The 19,314-nt window shown below is 45.5% G+C and overlaps 1 protein-coding gene across 5 annotated transcripts in view; it reads right to left on the minus strand.

The window, feature by feature from the left end:
• Positions 1-19,314, minus strand: part of NBEAL1 (neurobeachin like 1) — a 152,302-nt gene that overhangs the window by 75,298 nt on the left and 57,690 nt on the right. For all 5 annotated transcript variants that reach the window (XR_014518537.1, XR_014518538.1, XM_083471490.1 and 2 more), the window contains 6 exons: positions 18,664-18,747; positions 15,958-16,056; positions 14,157-14,737; positions 8,625-8,757; positions 6,506-6,625; positions 3,019-3,322 (listed from right to left, as the gene is read on the minus strand). Coding sequence is in view for 3 of the 5 variants with exons in the window: in XM_083471490.1 (XP_083327616.1) it covers positions 3,019-3,322; positions 6,506-6,625; positions 8,625-8,757; positions 14,157-14,737; positions 15,958-16,056; positions 18,664-18,747 (1,321 nt within the window). In the remaining 2 variants the exon portion in view is untranslated. The remainder of the gene's footprint in view (positions 1-3,018; positions 3,323-6,505; positions 6,626-8,624; positions 8,758-14,156; positions 14,738-15,957; positions 16,057-18,663; positions 18,748-19,314) is intronic.

The raw sequence follows: 19,314 nt of genomic DNA on the forward strand, positions 1-19,314 counted from the left end.
CCTGGCTGGATGTTTCTTTTGAAGCAAATGTGGAAGTTCATCTCTCTCTCTGAGGCCACTTGCCCCATAGTATGTATGTAACAAGTGGTATGAAGCTAGACAGACAAAATACCGTATTTTTTGCTCTATAAGACGCACCAGACCACAAGACGCACCTAGTTTTTGGAGGAGGAAAACAAGGAAAAAAAATATTCTGAATCCCAGAAGCCAGAACAGCAAGAGGGATCGCTGCGCAGCGAAAGCAGCAATCCCTCTTGCTGTTCAGGCTTCTGGGATAGCTGCACAGCCTGCATTCGCTCCATAAAACGCACACACATTTCCCCTTACTTTTTAGGAGGGAAAAAGTGCGTCTTATAGAGCAAAAAATACGGTGTATAACTGCCCAGATGCAGATGAAAACAGAAGAAAGGGGGGAGGGGGAATGACACGTGTGGTTTTGAAATAAATAAATAACCGTTCCCCTCTTTATTTTCAACTTTCTTGGCCATGTGAAACTAACCATAATTACCTTGAATTTCTGCTTAACCCTCAAAGAAAGAAGGGCATTTTTGCTGGTCAGGTTTAATTCAAATCCATCCTTCCTCATTTGGGGAAGCTTCTCGGGCAGGGTGGAAGAAGAAAGAACTTGCCCATGTGAAGACCACCTGGTGGAAACCCTTACACATATGGTTCTCAATTGTAAACTATATGCTGATCTCCGCCAGCAATTTCTAAATCAACTCTGTATCCCCAAATGGAAACCAGAGTCAAGGTCATACATTTCCTGCTTGGCAGGGGGTTGGACTCGATGGCCCTTGTGGTCTCTTCCAACTCTATGATTCTATGATTCTATGATTCTATGATTTTCTATTACTGGGGAATGATCAGGAGCTCACCAAGTTAGTGGCTCTATTTGGTTTTTTGTCATCGAAATACACTGCAGACGTCTGATCTCCCTGAAGACCATGAGATGTGACGATAGACTGCTCTGCCTCCTTTCTTTCAGCAAATGTTTCGTGTCACTGGGGAAGTGGTAATTCTGTATTGATTCGTTTTGTTTCGGATGTTGTGTGTGATGCCAATAAAAGGTTTTACGAGTTCTCTAAATGGAAGCAACTATTTCATTCATGATATTTGTCACCAATGTGGTTCACACCTAAGTAAAAAGGGAAAGGACCCCTGGACGGTTAAGTCCAGTCAAAGGCGACTATGGGGTTGCAGCGCTCATCTCGCTTTCAGGCCAAGGGAGCCGGCATTTGTCCTCAGACAGCTTTCCGGGTCATGTGGCCAGCAGGACTAAACTTCTGGCACAACAGAACACCGTGACGGAAACCAAAGTGCATAGAAATGCCTTTTACCTTCCCGCCGCAGCGGTACCTATTTATCTACTTGCACTGGCGTGCTTTCAAACTGCTAGGTTGGCAGGAGCTGGGGCAGAGGAACGGGAGCTCACCCCATCGCAGGGATTCGAACTGCCGACCTTCTGATCGGCAAGCCCAAGAGGCTCAGTGGTTACTTAATGGGATAGTAATACAGAGGCCCATTCCATTTGCCAACTTTACTGTGCTCAGTCTTCTATTGGCACAGATGACACACACGGCTAAAGCGTAACCAGAGTTCCATTTGTAATATGAGTGTGAAGCTAGTTATGAAGCATGGGAGAAAATCAAGGGGCAAATCGCAGAACTGTGTGCGTGTGTTTATGAACACACATTTCCGTGAGAGATAAAGTTAGCAAAAAATAAGAAGGCAGAGAAAACAAATGAGACTAAATTGGGGCAAATTAGCCTTTATAAATCCTGCCAACCTAGCAGTTCGAAAGCACGTCAAAGTGCAAGTAGATAAATAGGTACTGCTCCAGCAGGAAGGTAAACGGCGTTTCCATGCGCTGCTCTGGTTCGCCAGAAGCGGCTTAGTCATGCTGGCCACATGACCCGGAAGCTGTATGCCGGCTCCCTCGGCCTTTAAAGCGAGATGAGCGCCGCAACCCCAGAGTCGGTCACAACTGGACCTAATGGTCAGAGGTCCCTTTACCTTTAACCTTTTAAAAGCAGGGACTAGACAGGGGAAGCAACTATGTCAGTTCAGAGCCTTGCAAACCGCCCTGTGATCCTCAGATGAAGGGCAGTATAGAAATTTAATTACTTATTATTAATAATAATAGGCCATAGCAACTGTAAACAAAAGAGATTCCTAGGCAGACTAAAACTTAAGAACAACAGAAGCGGGGTCGAAATACCCAAAGTAAACTGCACTTTCCAGAGATGGAAAGCAGCTAAAGTCCCTACCAGAGAAGAATAGCGGATGAAGTTGATGGACTATGCTGAAATGGCTAAAATACCAGAAGAATAAAAAATCAGGAAGACCAAAATTTTCATAAGGAATGGGCGAAATTTATAACTTATCTTAAAGACCATTGTGAACAGTTAAAATCGTTAGTAGGATTGGAATATCATTTGTAGTTTAAGGGTGAATTATGGATACAATGGAGATGTAAAAGATTTGGACTATTGTAAAAGATGCAGAAAGGGACACGGGTGGCCCTGTGGGTTAAACCACAGAGCCTAGGACTTGCCGATCAGAAGGTCGGCGGTTCGAATCCCCGTGACGGAGTGAGCTCCTGTTGCTCAGTCCTAGCTCCTGCCAACCTAGCAGTTTGAAAGCACATCAAAGTGCAAGTAGATAAATAGGTACCACTCCGGCAGGAAGGGAAACGGCGTTTCCGTGCACTGCTCTGGTTCACCAGAAGCAGCTTAGTCATGCTGGCCACATGACCCGGAGGCTGTACGCCGGCTCCCTCGGCCAATAAAGCGAGATGAGCGCCGCAACCCCAGAGTCGGCCACGACTGGACCTAATGTTCAGGGGTCCCTTTACTTTACCTTAAAAGATGCAGAAGGAAATGATTAATAACAGGACCCACAAAGAGGAGGACGTCCAGCAGATTCCTTTGAATCTTCTTATTATTATTATTATTAATGCTTGATAGATCTCTGTAAAATTTTAATGTGAAAAACCAAACTGCGCTTCGGAATGCTCACCTGCCAAATACAACGCTTTCACATGAGTAGGCTGCAACGCTTCATGAAATATGATAACTGATCCAAGCTGGCCTTCGAGAGAGGTAGGGCATCCCCACTCACTGTCCTGCGTTCCTGCCGAGATCAGCTTAGTGATGTGTTCTGGCTTGCCCAGCAGCCCACTCCAGCTGCCTGGGCTGAGAATACCACCCAGCGACGTCCGATGGGGAAGAGCAGGGGACGAAAAAGGCGGATCTGGGATCTGGGATGGTGGTGGAGTAGTTGTCCTTTGACCAGCAGAACCAATGCAGCATGAAGTAAAAGACTGGAGAATTTCACCCATGTTGCAAAAACCAAAAAAAAAACAAAAAAAAAAAAACCACACATCACAAATTAGTAAATTGAATGCAGTTTGGCACATACAAACAGATAGCCATAAAGGGTCAAAATTATCACTGTGTGAAGATCTCGGTCTTTTGACAAACATTTGGCCTCTCAAGTGTTACCTTTAATCTCCTTAGCATGCAAATTTCAAATAGTTTTATCTCCTGTCTCTTGCCAATGGTTATGAACTTACGGCTTTTGTTTCTTGTTTTTTTAAGTTGTCTTTCAAATGACTGCAAGCTGTCTTAAGCATTTTAATACAAAGGCAGGGTAAAATATCTTTAATAAAATTTCATATAGGTATATGTACACATACAAACACATATCTATTATGAGCGGTGCTAAATTTCTAAAAAAAAATGTTCAGGGGTACTCTTATTTTCCTACTCCTATTGAAATACTGCCCCTCAACGAGGCCAAACTTAGATTCACAAAATGCACACCCCCCAGGGAAAAAAAGCATTGATTATGTGTGAATTTTATGTCAAAGGCCATAAAAAACTTTATGCTGGTCTTTAGTGTGACCAAACTCTCTCTCAAAAAAAAGTTTGGATCGACTTTTTACTGAGACATCAGCGGTTTTAACTTGAAGTTTGCTGTAACAGAGATTGTCGTCTTTCGTGATACATATGTATAAAAGATATACACTCTTAAGCTCTTGTGTTTTGGTTTATTTTACAGGTGCTTATTATTTTTTCCTTGTGTGTTCCACTATGGAATTTGAAAGCCTCAATGAAACTTTTAATTGATAAACAAAACTTTATCAGCCTTTAAACCTCATGCGCACACCCCCCCTTTTTACTACCGTATTTTTCGCCCTACAGGACGCACTTTCCCCCCCTCCAAAAATGAAGGGGAAATGTGTGTGCATCCTATGGGGTGAATGCAGGCTTCAGGAAGCTCTGCGCATCCCTCGGGAGACCGGCGCGACTTCCCGTCGGTCTCCCGAGGGCTGCGCAGAGCTGCCTGCAGTCCTGGGCTTCGCGCAACTCTGCGCAAGCCTGGGGAGACTGGCGCGACTTCCCGCCGGGCTCCCTAGGCTTGCGGATAGAAGGCTGTTCTCGGGGCTGAGGTCGGGGGAAGCTCGGGCTTCCCCCACGCCAGCCCCGCGCCGGGGGGGGATTTTTTCCCTTTATTTCCTCCCCAAAAAACTAGGTGCGTCCTATGGGGCAAAAAATACGGTATGTCAGGTTATTTTGCTGCAAAGTTTAAAAGGTTGTACCAATTGCTGTCCCCTTTCCTCAAAGGCAGCAAAGACTTCTGTCTGTCAACAGAAGGAGGTAGAAGGTGATTTTCACAAATGCTCACATTTCTCCTGCAGGTCCCCATGGCTCACACAATTACCCCAGCTCCTCAATGACATCCCTCAACCATTCTAGAGCAGGTGAAGGGGAGATAAGTGGGGAAAAAACTTCCTTCCCCTTCCATTCAAAGAAGATTCCACTTGCTGAAACAGTGGGATATATACACAGTCTATGTAAAAAAGGGGACATGGGTAGCGCTGTGGTCTAAACCACAGAGCCTAGGGCTTGCTGATCAAAAGGTCGGCGGTTTGAATCCCCGCAACAGGGTGAGCTCCCGTTGCTCGGACCCAGCTCCTGCCAATCTAGCACTTCGAAAGCACATCAAAGTGCAAGTAGATAAATAGGTAACGCTCTGGTGGGAAGGTAAATGGCATTTCCGTGCGCTGCTCTGGTTCACCAGAAGCGGCTTAGTCATGCTGGCCACATGACCCAGAAAAACTGTCTGCGGACAAACGCTGGCTCCCTCGGCCTACAGAGCGAGATGAGCGCCACAACCCCAGAGTTGTCCGCGACTGGACCTAATGGTCAGGGGTCCCTTTACCTTTACCTATGTAAAAGAACACTGTCAAAATATTAATCTGCTGGCAGGCTTTGATTGAGTTTCTGTATGTAAATATGACGACTTTATATAATTTTAAGTAAGCTAAACAATATGGAGAAAATACAGTCAAGTGTGTATTTAAGGAATCAAATTCAGGAACATAATGGGAAGATCAGAGGTCACGTTATTACAAAATGATGTAACAAATAAGTATCTATCAAGGAATGAATGGCTTTTTTTATTTTGTCTTTAATAGCCACTGATGGTTTTTGCTATACTGTTTTGGATCTAGTAAAGCATTTGAAATAGGGGGAAAAGAAGAGAAAAAGAAACAGTCTTCCGTGAGCAGAATACCACAAGATTTGAGTTGAGCCTAACAGGTAAAAGGTAAAGGTAAATGACCCCTGGTCATTGAGCCTGACAACCTATTGGAAGCCAGTGTAATTATCGGTGTACAGGTGTAATAAAAGGTATTACACTTTGCAGGTTTCGGTTAATAATCTCACTACCACTTTCAGAACATGCTGATCATTTTAATAATAATAATAATAATAATAATAATAATAATAATAATAATAATAATAATAATAATAATAATAATTTATTATTTATACCCCGCCCATCTGGCTGGGTTTCCCCAGCCACTCTGGGCGGCTTCCAACTGAATATTAAAAACAGTACAGCATCAAACATTAAAAACTTCCCTAAAGAGGGCTGCCTTCAGATGACTTTTAAAAGTAAAATAGTTGTTTATTGCTTTGACATCTGCTGGGAGGGCATTCCACAGGGCAAGCGCCACTACCGAGAAGGCCCTCTGCCTGGCTCCCTGTAGAGCGCGTTACAGTAGTCCAAGCGGGAGATAACTAGAGCATGCACCACTCTGGCAAGACAGTCTGCGGGCAGGTAGGGTCTTAGCCTGCGTACCAGGTGGAGCTGGTAGACAGCTGCCCTGGACACAGAATTAACCTGTGCCTCCATGGACAGCTGTGAGTCCAAAATGACTCCCAGGCTGCGCACCTGGTCCTTCAGGGGCACAGTTACCCCATTCAGGACCAGGGAATCCCCCACACCCTGTCCCCCCAAAACAGTACTTCTGTCTTGTCAGGATTCAACCTCAATCAATTTTGGAGAATCTTCCTTGACTATCCAGTTTAGAGCAAAAGCTGATGTGACAAACTCACTTGTTGCATAGTTTTTTTCTTTATGCATCCACAATGAAAGCTAAAGGTCCATATTCTATGCAGGGGGAAAGTGACGTGTGACAAAAGCACAGACTTACTTCATTCATGGCAGGAAATCTGAGGGGCGCCGAGATCTTCTGCTGTCCATTCACATAAATATATACAAGGCTTTGACCGAAGGGCCTCTTCCCCGGCATATGAACAATGCTTATGTTGTGCTGTTGGAAAAAAAATGATAATATTGTTTAGTCATCATCATTATTAATTCTATGGAGAAGTTACAAGTGGCTAATTGTTGCTAGATTTTGCATCCAGGAGCATTATCTATCTATATGCATCCATCTCCAAACACCATGAAAGAAATAAAATAAACAATCTATTCCAACTCTATGATTCTATGATTCTATGACTTATCAGATCACTAGGAACAGACCTAGATTTTCTCATTGGTCTTAGAGAGACGTACCGTATTTTTTGCTCCATAAGACGCACTTTTCCCCTCTTAAAATCTAAGGGGAAATGTCTGTACGTCTTATGGAGCGAATGTGTGGTCCCTGGGGCTGGGGGCGGGGAACCCGGGCTTCCCCTGCCAGCCCCACAAGCACAGGGAGGGAAGCTCAGCTTTCCCCACCGCCAATCCCACAAGCTGCGGGGAGCAGCGGAAAGCTTCAGCGAGGCGCCTGTCCTGGAAGCCAGAGGAGGAACAGAAGGGTCTCCTTCTGTTCCTTCTCCAGCTTCACTTGAAGGGGTGCTGCGCAGTTCTCCCTCTCTGCGCAGCACCTCTCCTGCGAAGGAGTGGTGCTGCACAAAGAGGGAGAACCGCACAGCGCCCCTTCAGCGAGGTGCCTTAGCCTCTTCCGGGCAGGGGGAGCCTTCATCCCGCTGCCCTGAAGATGCTTGGCGCTGTTATCCAAGAAGCCAGAACAGCCCCACAGTATCCCAGAAGCCAGATCCCTCTTGCTGTTCTGGCTTCTGGGATTCAAATTTTTCTTCTTCTTGTTTTCCTCCCCCCAAAACTAGGTGCGTCTTATTCTCTGGTGCATCCTATAGAGCGAAAAATACGGTAGTGCTCACTGAGGAGCAAGTCTTGCATCTCTATCCTATCATGCTCAAATTCCTCTCACCTTTCCTATACCCAGGAATGTTGCTCCATCCGAGCATTGTAAATCATTGGTACAACGCGTGCAGAGACACTCCTAAGCACCCTTTAGAGAACTGATTAAACCTAAGAAATGCAATAAAGTTTAGGAGCCTCCATGGGTTCATCTTAATCAGATTTAACAACAGTCAGACACCCCAAATTGTGACCTACACAGACTAGATTAGTGAGACTTGGGGATGGCAAGAACGTCATTACATCTTTACATCATGACTGCCTTCAGATGATAATATCTTTGCTTAAGAAGGCAAGATATGAATGAGTTTTGTGTCCATACATGCAGTCTTCGACTACGAAATAAACAAAAAAACGGCAAGCTATAATAAACCATGGTTTCCTGTTACATCTGAGCCAAGTCTGGAGCAAGTCAGCATCTCAAAACATGGTCCAAAGCTGGTTTATGTCGCTCCAAACCCAATGATCATAGTTTTCCAGTTGGATATCGTTGGGAACTATGGTTAATTGAAGACTTATGGGTTTAATTGCACTATGCCAAGAACATAGGAAGGAAGGGATGGCATGAGAATGGAGAATCCGGGGAAAGGTTTTGTGCATTAACCCGAAAACCGGTCATTTGAACTTGGTCAGTTATCTTATCCTGACAGGGAATTCCCAGTGCCTACCAACAGAGAGCCAAGTCCACTTTTTAAAAGGGTCCCATTGCATTACAGGGATGCGGGTGGCGCTGTGGGTTAAACCACAGAGCCTAGGACTTGCCGATCAGAAGGTTGGCAGTTCGAATCCCCGTGATGGGGTGAGCTCCTGTTGCTCAGTCCCTGCTCCTGCCAACCTAGCAGTTCAAAAGCACGTCAATTGCAAATAAATAGGTATCACTCTGGCGGGAAGATAAACGGCGTTTCCGTGCGCTGCTCTGGTTCGCCAGAAGCGGCTTAGTCATGCTGGCCACATGACCCGGAAGCTGTACGCCGGCTCTCTCGGCCAATTAAGCGTGATGAGCACCGCAACCCCAGAGTCGGCCACGACTGGAGCTAATGGTCAGGGGTCCCTTTACCTTTTTATTGCATTACAACAAGGTCAGCTGAAACAGTCTCTCTTACCCAAAGAGAATCACAGAAGCAATGATCTGATAGCATCACGGTCGCATATTCCTTCTTCGTACACACGGCAACCACTAGCATTCCTGAACACGTAATAAATGCCTCAAACCCTGTTCCGTTGCCTGTAAAAAAGCTACAGATAGATAGATATATATTTAATGAATATGGTCAGCTCTTCGGAGGCACACATTGGCAGATAATAATAAACATTTCTTTTGCAATGAGTGAGAATTGTCTCTACAAGGACTGTGGCCCCCCAAGCTCATTTGAAGCTAGGCTGATTATTTCAGATGGAAGGGCAATCTTAGATCTGAGCGTACTTATCTTTCCAGGCAGACCATGTCATTTTGATATCTCTCAGATTCTACCAATTTCAGCATGGAACCAATTCTGAGAGGAGCTCTCTCGTAGCAGAGCTATGCAAAATGCTGTTTAACTGAGGCTGTCTGAAATTCTATAGGTAGCTTAGTTTACGTGTTCTATGGACCATAAACATCATATAAAGGTTATCAAGACAGCCACAGAAGAGGGGGGGAATACAATATACATCCCCAAAGATTGCACCTTTTAAATAAAAGGATAAGAAAATCTAGGATCAAAAATCATTTGAGAATACAGATAGTCTTGACTCAGAGCTTATCTTCCCTTTACCGGTCATTGTCTTGTTTTGATGACTACAGTGAGAAACTTAGCTACAGTTTCTGTAATCTTAAGTCTGCCCTCCGCCATCAAAAGTGAAACAGAAAATTCAGCTGAGTTCCCCAAGTGTAGAGAAAGTAGCGAGGAGATAAATTAGGACCTTATAAACATATTTAAAAATCTGCACCATAGTAGAACATAGGCTACTGTTTCTAATGAGAAGAAACCCTCAAAGGCCGAGGCAGTCTGCTAAGGCCTCTCCTCCTTCCGGAGGGGAGGTGTTGTGAGCGGGAGGGAGACGATTCCCGCATCATGCAGGGGGCGTTCTGCCCCCTGCTCCACTCACATGGCTGGCGTGCCATGCCCCCGGTTGAGCACCCAACTGGTGGCCTTGGTGGGGGCATGGTTTGTTGCTCAAATGCAGCCGCGCCAGCCATCCTGCCACCTTTTGCCTCGAGTCACCCACCCACCACTCCCTTTAAGGCTTAGCTCTTCTCATGACCTTGCTATGGACATATGGTTGGTCGCCCAGGTTGCCCAGGGGACCTGGTAGGAATTTTTTCCAACTGGCAAATTGGCACCGGCCTTTTGGTTTTTTCCGCCTACCTCGTAGCAATCGCCACAACTTTCTTGGTATTTGGCGGTTAGGCATTGGAATGTGTTGTTGGTGTGTGGAAGGGCAAGGTGTGGCCATCGCCTACCCCTTCACTTTTGGGTATTCCGTTAAAGGAATCCGGCGGTCGTGGATCCTGTCCGATGCCCTGTGTGGCGGGGGGCCATGGCACAACCCTCGGTGACATCAGGAGAGAGCCTATAGTTGTATTAGCATCAACAGGCTCCCCCGTCTGGTGGTTAACTCCTCTTCAGACTCACCCCTCTCCGAGTGGGTGGAGTCAAATATTCCGTGGTCCAGTGCCTAAGCCAAAGCCTTCTCACATGCTGTAATCAATAAAGTTGTGGCCTTTTCTTGCCCATTAACCTTATACACTGTGTCCACGTGTCTTTATTCCCCTAAGCGGGGATCGGGTCCTCAAATCACAAATCGGCCTTCCATGCCTTCCGATTGCTAAGCACTGAACTAACTACCTAGCCACTTAAATCCTTCCTGTTATCTAGCAATGTTTAATGCTTCTAAATACCTGGCAGTGTCCTTCTACTTACAAGGTACCGGATGACTCTACTACTCAGCTCTGGCCGCCTGTCTATAATTTCACTGTGGGAAGAATGCGGGTTTCCTTTCTAAACACTAGCGGTCATCAAAGGTAATTTCACTTTGTGCTGAACTTCCATTAGACAACCTCGGAAATTAAGCAGACTTAAGCCAAGATTATTTGGGAAATTGTTCTTTTAAATACACAGTGAACTGAGTATACAGTATGTATTTCAATAGGTGGCAATCTTCACCAACACTATGTTAAATCCCAGGCATAGACAACAGTACAGTGGTACCTCAGGTTACATGCGCTTCAGGTTACATACGCTTCAGGTTCCAGACTCCGCTAACCCAGAAACAGTGCTTCAGGTTAAGAACTTTGCTTCAGGATAAGAACAGAAATTGTGCTCTGGCGGTGCGGCGGCAGCAGGAAGCCCCATTAGCTAAAGTGGTGCTTCAGGTTAAGAACAGTTTCAGGTTAAGAACGGACCTCCGGAACAAATTAAGTACTTAACCCGAGGTACCACTGTAGTGTTGTCAGAGAAAACATGAAAATGGGTCGCAGTCAGGTTTTTTTGTTGTGGGTTGTTGTTTTTTTAAAAAAAAGATTACTATCTACAGTAGTACTTTACACTGAAATGAAATAGCCAGTGAAGTTTTGTTGTTGTTTTTTTAAAAAATATTACTATCTACAGTAGTACTTAACACAATCACTGGCTATTTCATTTCAGTGTAATCAAAAAGGAAGTTCCCTTTACATTTCAAGCTGGAATTATATGTTTTTTAGAAGTTATTATATTATATACCAGTTTCGGTGACTTTTTAGGACTCAGGTATGTCGTTATCGGACCCCCATGCAAACTGGCCGGACCCCGAAACCAGCAATACAGAAGACCTCCCAGCTCATCTTGCTTCCAAAAGCAGGGATTTTGGCTGCATTAGAAGCACAGTGGCAGGGAAGGAAGTTCAAATGACCTTGCTCCTATTGGCCCTGCAATCTAAGAGATGGCGCTGTGGTCTAAACCACTGAGCCTCTTGGGCTTGCCGATCAGAAGGTCAGCGGTTCGAATCTCTACAACGAGGTGAGCTCCTGTTGCTCTGTCCCAACTCCTGCCAACCTAGCAGTTCGAAAGCACGCCAGTGCTAGTAGATAAATAGGCACCACTCCGGCAGGAAGGAAAACGGCATTTCCATGCGCTCTGGCTTCCGTTGCGCCAGAAGTGGCTTAGTCATGCTGGCCCCATGCCCTGGAAAAGCTGTCTGTGGACAAACTCCAACTCCCTCGGCTTGAAAGCAAGTCGGGTGCCGCAACCCCATAGTCACCTTTGACTGGACTTAACCATACAGGGGTCCTTTACCTTTTCTTTTACCTAAGAGATCTCCACAGAGAGACCAAGTCACTGTCACTCTCCACGGCCTGCCCTATAAAAACGACACATGAGAGCCAGCAAAAACTATGTCCTGCATAGATGAATTCCAAGCACCGATCATAACACCCTTCTTTATGCAGACAACAGCATCCTGACTGGCTGGCTGGCCATTGCCAGACAGACGAAACGAAGGCTCTGTCGAAGGCTGGCCGATGCCCTCACCCTTCCAGTATGTTACTGATCATTGGAATTGCTTGGAAAGGAAGTATTTTTCTGCAGGGGAAGCCACAGTGGTGCCACCTAAAAAAACAGACTGACACACTGTGCTCCTATCAACCTCCCCTAAAGGACCTTTAAAAATAAATATATTTGTGTGTACTTTACAGAAGGTTGGGCTGCTGATAAACTATCTTAAACTATAAGATGATGATGATGATTTGCACGATAAATAATAAATAACAATAAATAATATAATATTTATTAATATAATAAATAATATAATAAATAATAAGATTGTTATTATTATTATTTATTATTATTATTATTATTATTATTATTATTATTAATTTATTTATTTATTTATTTATTTATACCCCGCCCATCTGGCTGAGTTTCCCCAGCCACTCTGGGCGGCTCCCAATCAAATGTTAAAAACAGTACAGCATTAAATATTATGCTGCAAAAGAGATCAGCTTTGTTGATAAAAGTCTTGAGAGGCCTCTTCTACCTGCTTCTGAAATCCCCTGGAGCACAGAAATCATTTCCCAGCACTATTTCACTGAGGCTGCATAAGCACCATATGTCAAAAGCACATTTAAAGCTTATTTTCTTCCCAAAAAGATTCCCAGGGACTATAGTTTGCTAATTCTGTGAGGGGTAAACTATAATTCCCATGGTTTTCTTGGGGGGGCACAGTGGTGCCCCCCACAAACAAAAAGACCGACACAGAGAGCAGAGAGTGAATCTGGCATGGAGGAAGGGGAGAGGGAGGGAAGGCTGAGGTTCGGCCCTAACTCCTTTCTGAAACAACAGTTTCAAATCATGCAAATGTGCACATGCACACCAGTCATGTCCTTTTTTTCCTCCAAGCATACACACTTTCCTAAGCATTCCTCCTCTTAGTACCCACCTCGGTCCAGTATACCTGAAGGAGTGTCTCCACCCCCATCATTCTGCCCGGACGCTGAGGTCCAGCGCCGAGGGCCTTCTGGCAGTTCCCTCACTGTGAGAATTGAAGTTACAGGGAACGAGGCAGAGGGCCTTCTCGGTAGTGGTGCCCGCCTTGTGAACACCCTCCCATCAGATGTCAAAGAGATAAACAACTACCTCACATTTAGAAGACATCTGAAGGCAGCCCTGTTCAGGGAAGTTTTTAATGCTTGATGTTTTATTCTGCTTTTACTGCTCTGCCCAGAGTGGCTGGGGAAACCCAGCCAGATGGGCAGGGTATAAATAATAAAATGATGATGATGCTGATGCCCTGGGTACAGTGGTACCTCGGGTTACAGACGCTTCAGGTTACAGACTCCGCTAACCCAGAAATAGTACCTCGGGTTAAGAACTTTGCTTCAGGATGAGAACATCCTGCAGCAGCAGTGGGAAGCCCCATTAGCTAAAGTAGTGCTTCAGGTTAAGAACAGTTTCAGGTTAAGAACAGACCTCTAGAACGAATTAAGTTCTTAACCCGAGGTACCACTGTACACAGCTGGCCTGTGTCCAGTACACAGCTGTACACAGCTGGCCTCGGCCCAGTATACCTGAAGGAGCGTCTCCACCCCCATCGTTCTGCCCGGACGCTGAGGTCCAGCACCGAGGGCCTTCTGGCGGTTCCCTCATGGCGAGAAGCAAAGCTATAGGGAACCAGGCAGAGGGCCTTCTCGGTAGTGGCGCCCGCCCTGTGGAACGCCCTCCCATCAGATGTCAAAGCGATAAACAACTACCTGACATTCAGAAGACATCTTAAGGCAGCGCTGTTCAGGGAAGTTTTTAATGTGTGACATTTTAGTGCATTTTTGGTCTCTGTGGAAGCCGCCCAGAGTGGCTGGGGAAACCCAGCCAGATGGGCAGGGTACAAATAATAATTTTTTATTATTATTATTATTATTATTATTATTATTATTATTATTATTATTATTATTTACAAAGCTTTCCCACTCTCCCCCGCCTTCCAAAACCCACAACAAGCTTCCTCCTTAACGTTAATCGGCTGTGCAAAGGGGTTGATTGAAACATGGCTATGTTGCCATGTAGAGGAAGTCAAGCAAGCGGCTGTGCTAAGGGGCATCAAAAAAGCTCGTGAACCTCAGCTTGCTTGCCAATTGCCACAGATCTGGGGATTCCCCCTCTTTCCTGCCATGGCAGTCGCCATACCTGTAGAGCTGTTTCCTCTTGGGCCCCTTGCCGCTGGCACCAGGGGTCGTTTGTTCCTGGTCCAGGCACAGCCAAGCGCTGAAAGCAAAGGCAGAACCCGGCCACTTGTGAATAGGGGGGACGGCGATGCCCGCCATGCTGTGGGAGAGGTCGAAATATTGCAAGGCGCTATCCAGGCCCTGCTTCCGAGCCATCGTCAGAATTGCGCGCATCACCGGGACAACGTAAGGGTGCGTCTGTTTGGGGTCCTTAGTCCTCAGCAGCCGAATGAGCTGGTGGAGTTCTTCGGAGCTCATCGACTGGCTCCCCAGAGAGCCCAAGAGGACAATCAGGTTCTCGGCGCAGGCTCCGTGAAGCAGGGTGTGTTGGCCGAGGGTCTCCACGATGCGGAGGACCATGTTCGTATTGACACAGACGGCCCGGCTCTGCCGGTTGATGCAGCAAATTCGCTTCAGCAAGCTTGAGATGAAGACCTGGAGATCGTGCGACTCGAGATCTGGGAGCCACTGAATCAACAACAACAAGGGCTGGACGTTGCTTATGCCCAGCATCCCAACAGATGCGTGCTCACCTTCAACGGCCTTTGTGGAAAGGAAACGGAATGGTTACCAGAAGCTAACAAGAACAGCGGCAACAGCAGCAACAGGAGAGTTTGTGGCACCTGAAAGACCAGCAGATTTTTGCGTGGCATAAGGCTGCCACTGACTTTCATGGAGGCCACGAGCGAATGGCACTAGACAAGCGCTTATGCTAACATAAAGCCAGCGTCTCTTTCACGTGCCACAAAGATTTCTGCTGAAACAGAGTAACTTGGGCTCTAGAAATTATTGGATAGTAATTTATTTGCCAATTAAAGCTCATTTCCACAATATACCGTATTTTTCGCTCCATAAGACGCACCAGACCACAAGACGCACCTAGTTTTTGGAGGAGGAAAACAAGAAAAAAAAATATTCTGAATCTCAGAAGCCAGAACTGCAAGAGGGATCGCTGCGCAATGAAAGCAGCGATCCCTCTTGCTGTTCTGGCTTCTGGGATAGCTGCGCAGCCTGCATTCGCTCCATAAGACGCACACACATTTCCCCTTACTTTTTAGGAGGAAAAAGGTGAGTCTTATAGAGCAAAAAATACGGTATATGTGGGCGTGTATTACAGAGAGAGAGAGAGAGAGAGAGAGAGAGAGAGAGAGAGAATATTAAGTATAAATGAAATCAAAAGGATCTGGGGCATTTCTATCTACAGCCGTATGTATACACAACAAGAAACAAGAATTGGTCACTGTTTCCTTTTGTGTGCATTTTGACTTTGCAAAGAAACACCATGAACCTAACACTGCCTTGTTTTCTCTACACTCACATGTATACAGTGGTACCTCAGGTTACATACGCTTCAGGTTACATACGCGTTTCAGGTTACAGACTCCACTAACCCAGAAACAGTGCTTCAGGTTAAGAACTTTGCTTCAGGATGAGAACAGAAATTGTGCTCTGGTGGCGCGGCGGCAGCAGGAGGCCCCATTAGCTAAAGTGGTGCTTCAGGTTAAGAACAGTTTCAGGTTAAGTACGGACCTCCGGAACGAATTAAGTACTTAACCCGAGGTACCACTGTATATGCATGTGTGTAGCAAGTGTGTGGCAAATGGTTTCAAGCATAGGACAAAATGGGACTTTAGGTCATAAAAAGCTTATGGTACAGTAAATCTGTTAGGCTCTGCTACCAAGAATCTTCTGTTGCTTTGGCTGCAACCGACTTTACAGCCTGACCCTATTTTAGAAATTTGCATAACAAGCAGATGTCTCACCATGTTCAAAAGTTCTTCAAGCAGTTCCCGTGACGGCTGACCCATAGATTTTAGGACCTCAAATATATGTGCATAACCGATCCGCTCCTTAAACACCTCCTGAGGGGGTAAAATTAACATTGCATATAAGCAGCGTACTGTTCGCAGAGATATGGACATTTCTTTAAGCTGAAGATCATCCTACCAAACAATACAAATTACAAGGTAACGGTATGCTCCCCCCCAAAAAAAAATCTGGAGCAAAACAGGCCACAGTATCTAGGTAGCAACACCCAGTATGAAAACCAAGAGCAATGAGTTGATGTTCCACAATCCTCAAATAAAATTCAGCCCACATAGTGAACCAACAGCCTTCTCCTCCGTGAAATGCATGGTTGCACAAGTGGTTCTATTTGCTAAATGCTGGCTAAGGCTGGGCCTACAAGGTGCGGCAGAAAAAGGCAGGAATTTGAACTGAATCCCTTGTGACTACAAGTGAGCAACGCTACAGGTGTACCTCAGGTTACATACGCTTCAGGTTACAGACTCCGCTCACCAAGAAATAGTGCTTCAGGTTAAGAACTTTGCTTCAGGATGAGAACAGAAATCGTACTCTGGCGGTGTGGCAGCAGCAGGAGGCCCCATTAGCTAAAGTGGTGCTTCAGGTTAAAAACGGTTTCAGGTTAAGTACAGACCTCCGGAACGAATTAAGTACTTAACCCGAGGTACCACTGTACTTCGAAAAGCACGTGAAAACAACAGAAATCCCTGCAAAGACAACACTCCAATATTGGGGAGAAATATTCTAACCATGCCCCCTTTTGCCTCTGCAATGGTGTTTCAACTGTATAGAGTTTTTAAGGTAGGGGGCATTTAAAAAATGTGATTTCTCTCTTCCACCACCTGCCGACCCACCACCTGAAGGGATGCAGCCAATTCTAGTCCTCTTAGCACGCTACCAACACATTCTGCTAAAGGTGCAGGATCAGGCCTGAGCGGGACAGCCTCTGTGGCATACAACACATTATTATTATTATTATTATTATTATTATTATTATTATTATTATTATTATTATTATTATCATTATTATACAGTCGTACCTTGGATCCCAAAAGCCTTGCAAGTCAAAAATTTTGGCTCCTGAACGCCGCAAACCTGGAAATGAGTGTTCTGGTTTGCAAACGTTCTTTGGAACCCAAACGTCCGACAGGGCTTCCGTGACTTCCGACTGGCTGCAGGAGCTTCCTGTAGCCAATGAGAAGCCACGCTTTGATTCCCGAACGTTTTGGAAGTCGAACAGACCCGGGTTGACTTCCAAGGTACGACTGTACTGCCCTACACCCGGAGGTCTCAAAATATAAACATAAAATATGAAAGCAAAAAATATATATAATCAAAATAAAAACAACATTCACTTGTCAGGGATGTGAAATATAGCCGGCTGCACTCTCTGAGATCCTTTCCAGTCAAATAATCACTGCCCTAAAAAGAACTGTCAGTATAATGACAGAGAAAGCTTGGGATTGCGGTTGAATCCTGACAAGACAGAAGTACTGTTTTTGGGGGACAGGGGGCAGGCTGGTGTGGAGGACTCCCTGGTCCTGAATGGGGTAACTGTGCCCCTGAAGGACCAGGTGTGCAGCCTGGGAGTCATTTTGGACTCACAGCTGTCCATGGAGGCACAGGTCAATTCTGTGTCCAGGGCAGCTGTCTACCAGCTCCATCTGGTATGCAGGCTGAGACCCTACATGCCCGCGGACTGTCTTGCCAGAGTGGTGCATGCTCTGGTTATCTCTCGCTTGGACTACTGCAATGCGCTCTATGTGGGGCTACCTTTGAAGGTAACTCAGAAACTACAACTAATCCAGAATGCGGCAGCTAGACTGGTGACTGGGAGTGGCCGCTGGGACCACATAACACCGGTCTTGAAAGACCTACATTGGCTCCCAGTACGTTTCCAAGCACAATTCAAAGTGTTGGTGTTGACCTTTAAAGCCCTAAACGGCCTCGGTCCTGTATACCTGAAGGAGCGTCTCCACCCCCATCATTCTGCCCGGACGCTGAGGTCCAGCGCCGAGGGTCTTCTGGCGGTTCCCTCATTGCGAGAAGCAAAGCTACAGGGAACCAGGCAGAGGGCCTTCTCGGTAGTGGCGCCCGCCCTGTGGAACGCCCTCCCACCAGATGTCAAAGAGACAAACAACCACCTGACATTTTTTTTTTTTTTTATTTTTTATTAATTTTAGCATACAAAAATTTTAAGACATACCACACAAATTATTATACATATATCCTTATTTGTACTTCCTTCAGCATCTCTGATAGCCTTCCGTCTTAATTATTTCTCCTGCAATTCTTAACTTAATATTGCCTTTCCATTTTCCAACAAATCATTTCTTCCTTTCCATTTTTACAATATTTCTTAAATTACTCCTCACAGAACTTCTTATAGTCCTACAAACGTAATTTGATCATCGCAAATACTTTTCAGAACAACTACCTGCCATTTAGAAGACATCTTAAGGCAGCCCTGTTCAGGGAAGTTTTTAATGTGTGACATCTTAGTTTATTTTTGGTCTTTGTGGAAGCCGCCCAGAGTGGCTGGGGAAACCCAGCCAGATGAGCGGGGTACAAATAATAAATTATTATTATTATTATTATTATTATTATTATTATTATTATTATTATTATTATTAGGGCGGCAACTGCTCCGAGGAAGTTTTGCTTACCTTAGCAGCGGGAGATTTGTGCATCACAGCTGTAAGGGCTCGGATGGCTGATACCGCCAAGCAGTCTAGCTGTCCCTGAAATACCTATGAGCAGCAAAAAGACACAAGGCGTTACGGACAGTCGAGTGAACCACTGGCACCTTGGAGGCAAACAGCCCACCCCGTTCTTTCGTGTTAGCGTGAACAATTTCATTCGCATGCTTCCCAATCATCTCCCCAACGCCCCCCTGTGCCCCAAAACCCCCTCAAAGGCATGGATTTTATGACACCACAACCTACAAGAGAGAGGACGCGAGAGAAGGGTAGGCAGATATCTCAAGAGAAAGGAGGAGGAGGAAAGAAGGATTCACACATACCCAGGAAGACGGTTGGACTGACATTTTCTCCATGCTTTTAATGGACAATCTCAAGAGGGAGGAACGAACAAGGCTAGCCTAGGCATATCTAGCCAGCTTCCTGGCCATGCGGGTAATCAATAGTTAGTCTCAGTCCATGCTCCAGCACATGACATCTTCTTAAACAGATTCTTAATTGCGCCTGCATAGTTTCACGATAATTCGATAATTTGTTAACCCCATAGCGCTTTCCATGCAAGGGGCATCACTAGTCTCTCGCCTCGAAAGAGTCACAACGCTTTTTTGTTCTGCCAAA

Source organism: Podarcis liolepis, assembly GCF_965112155.1.
Source record: "Podarcis liolepis genome assembly, chromosome: 1".
Lineage (NCBI taxonomy): Eukaryota > Metazoa > Chordata > Lepidosauria > Squamata > Lacertidae > Podarcis > Podarcis liolepis.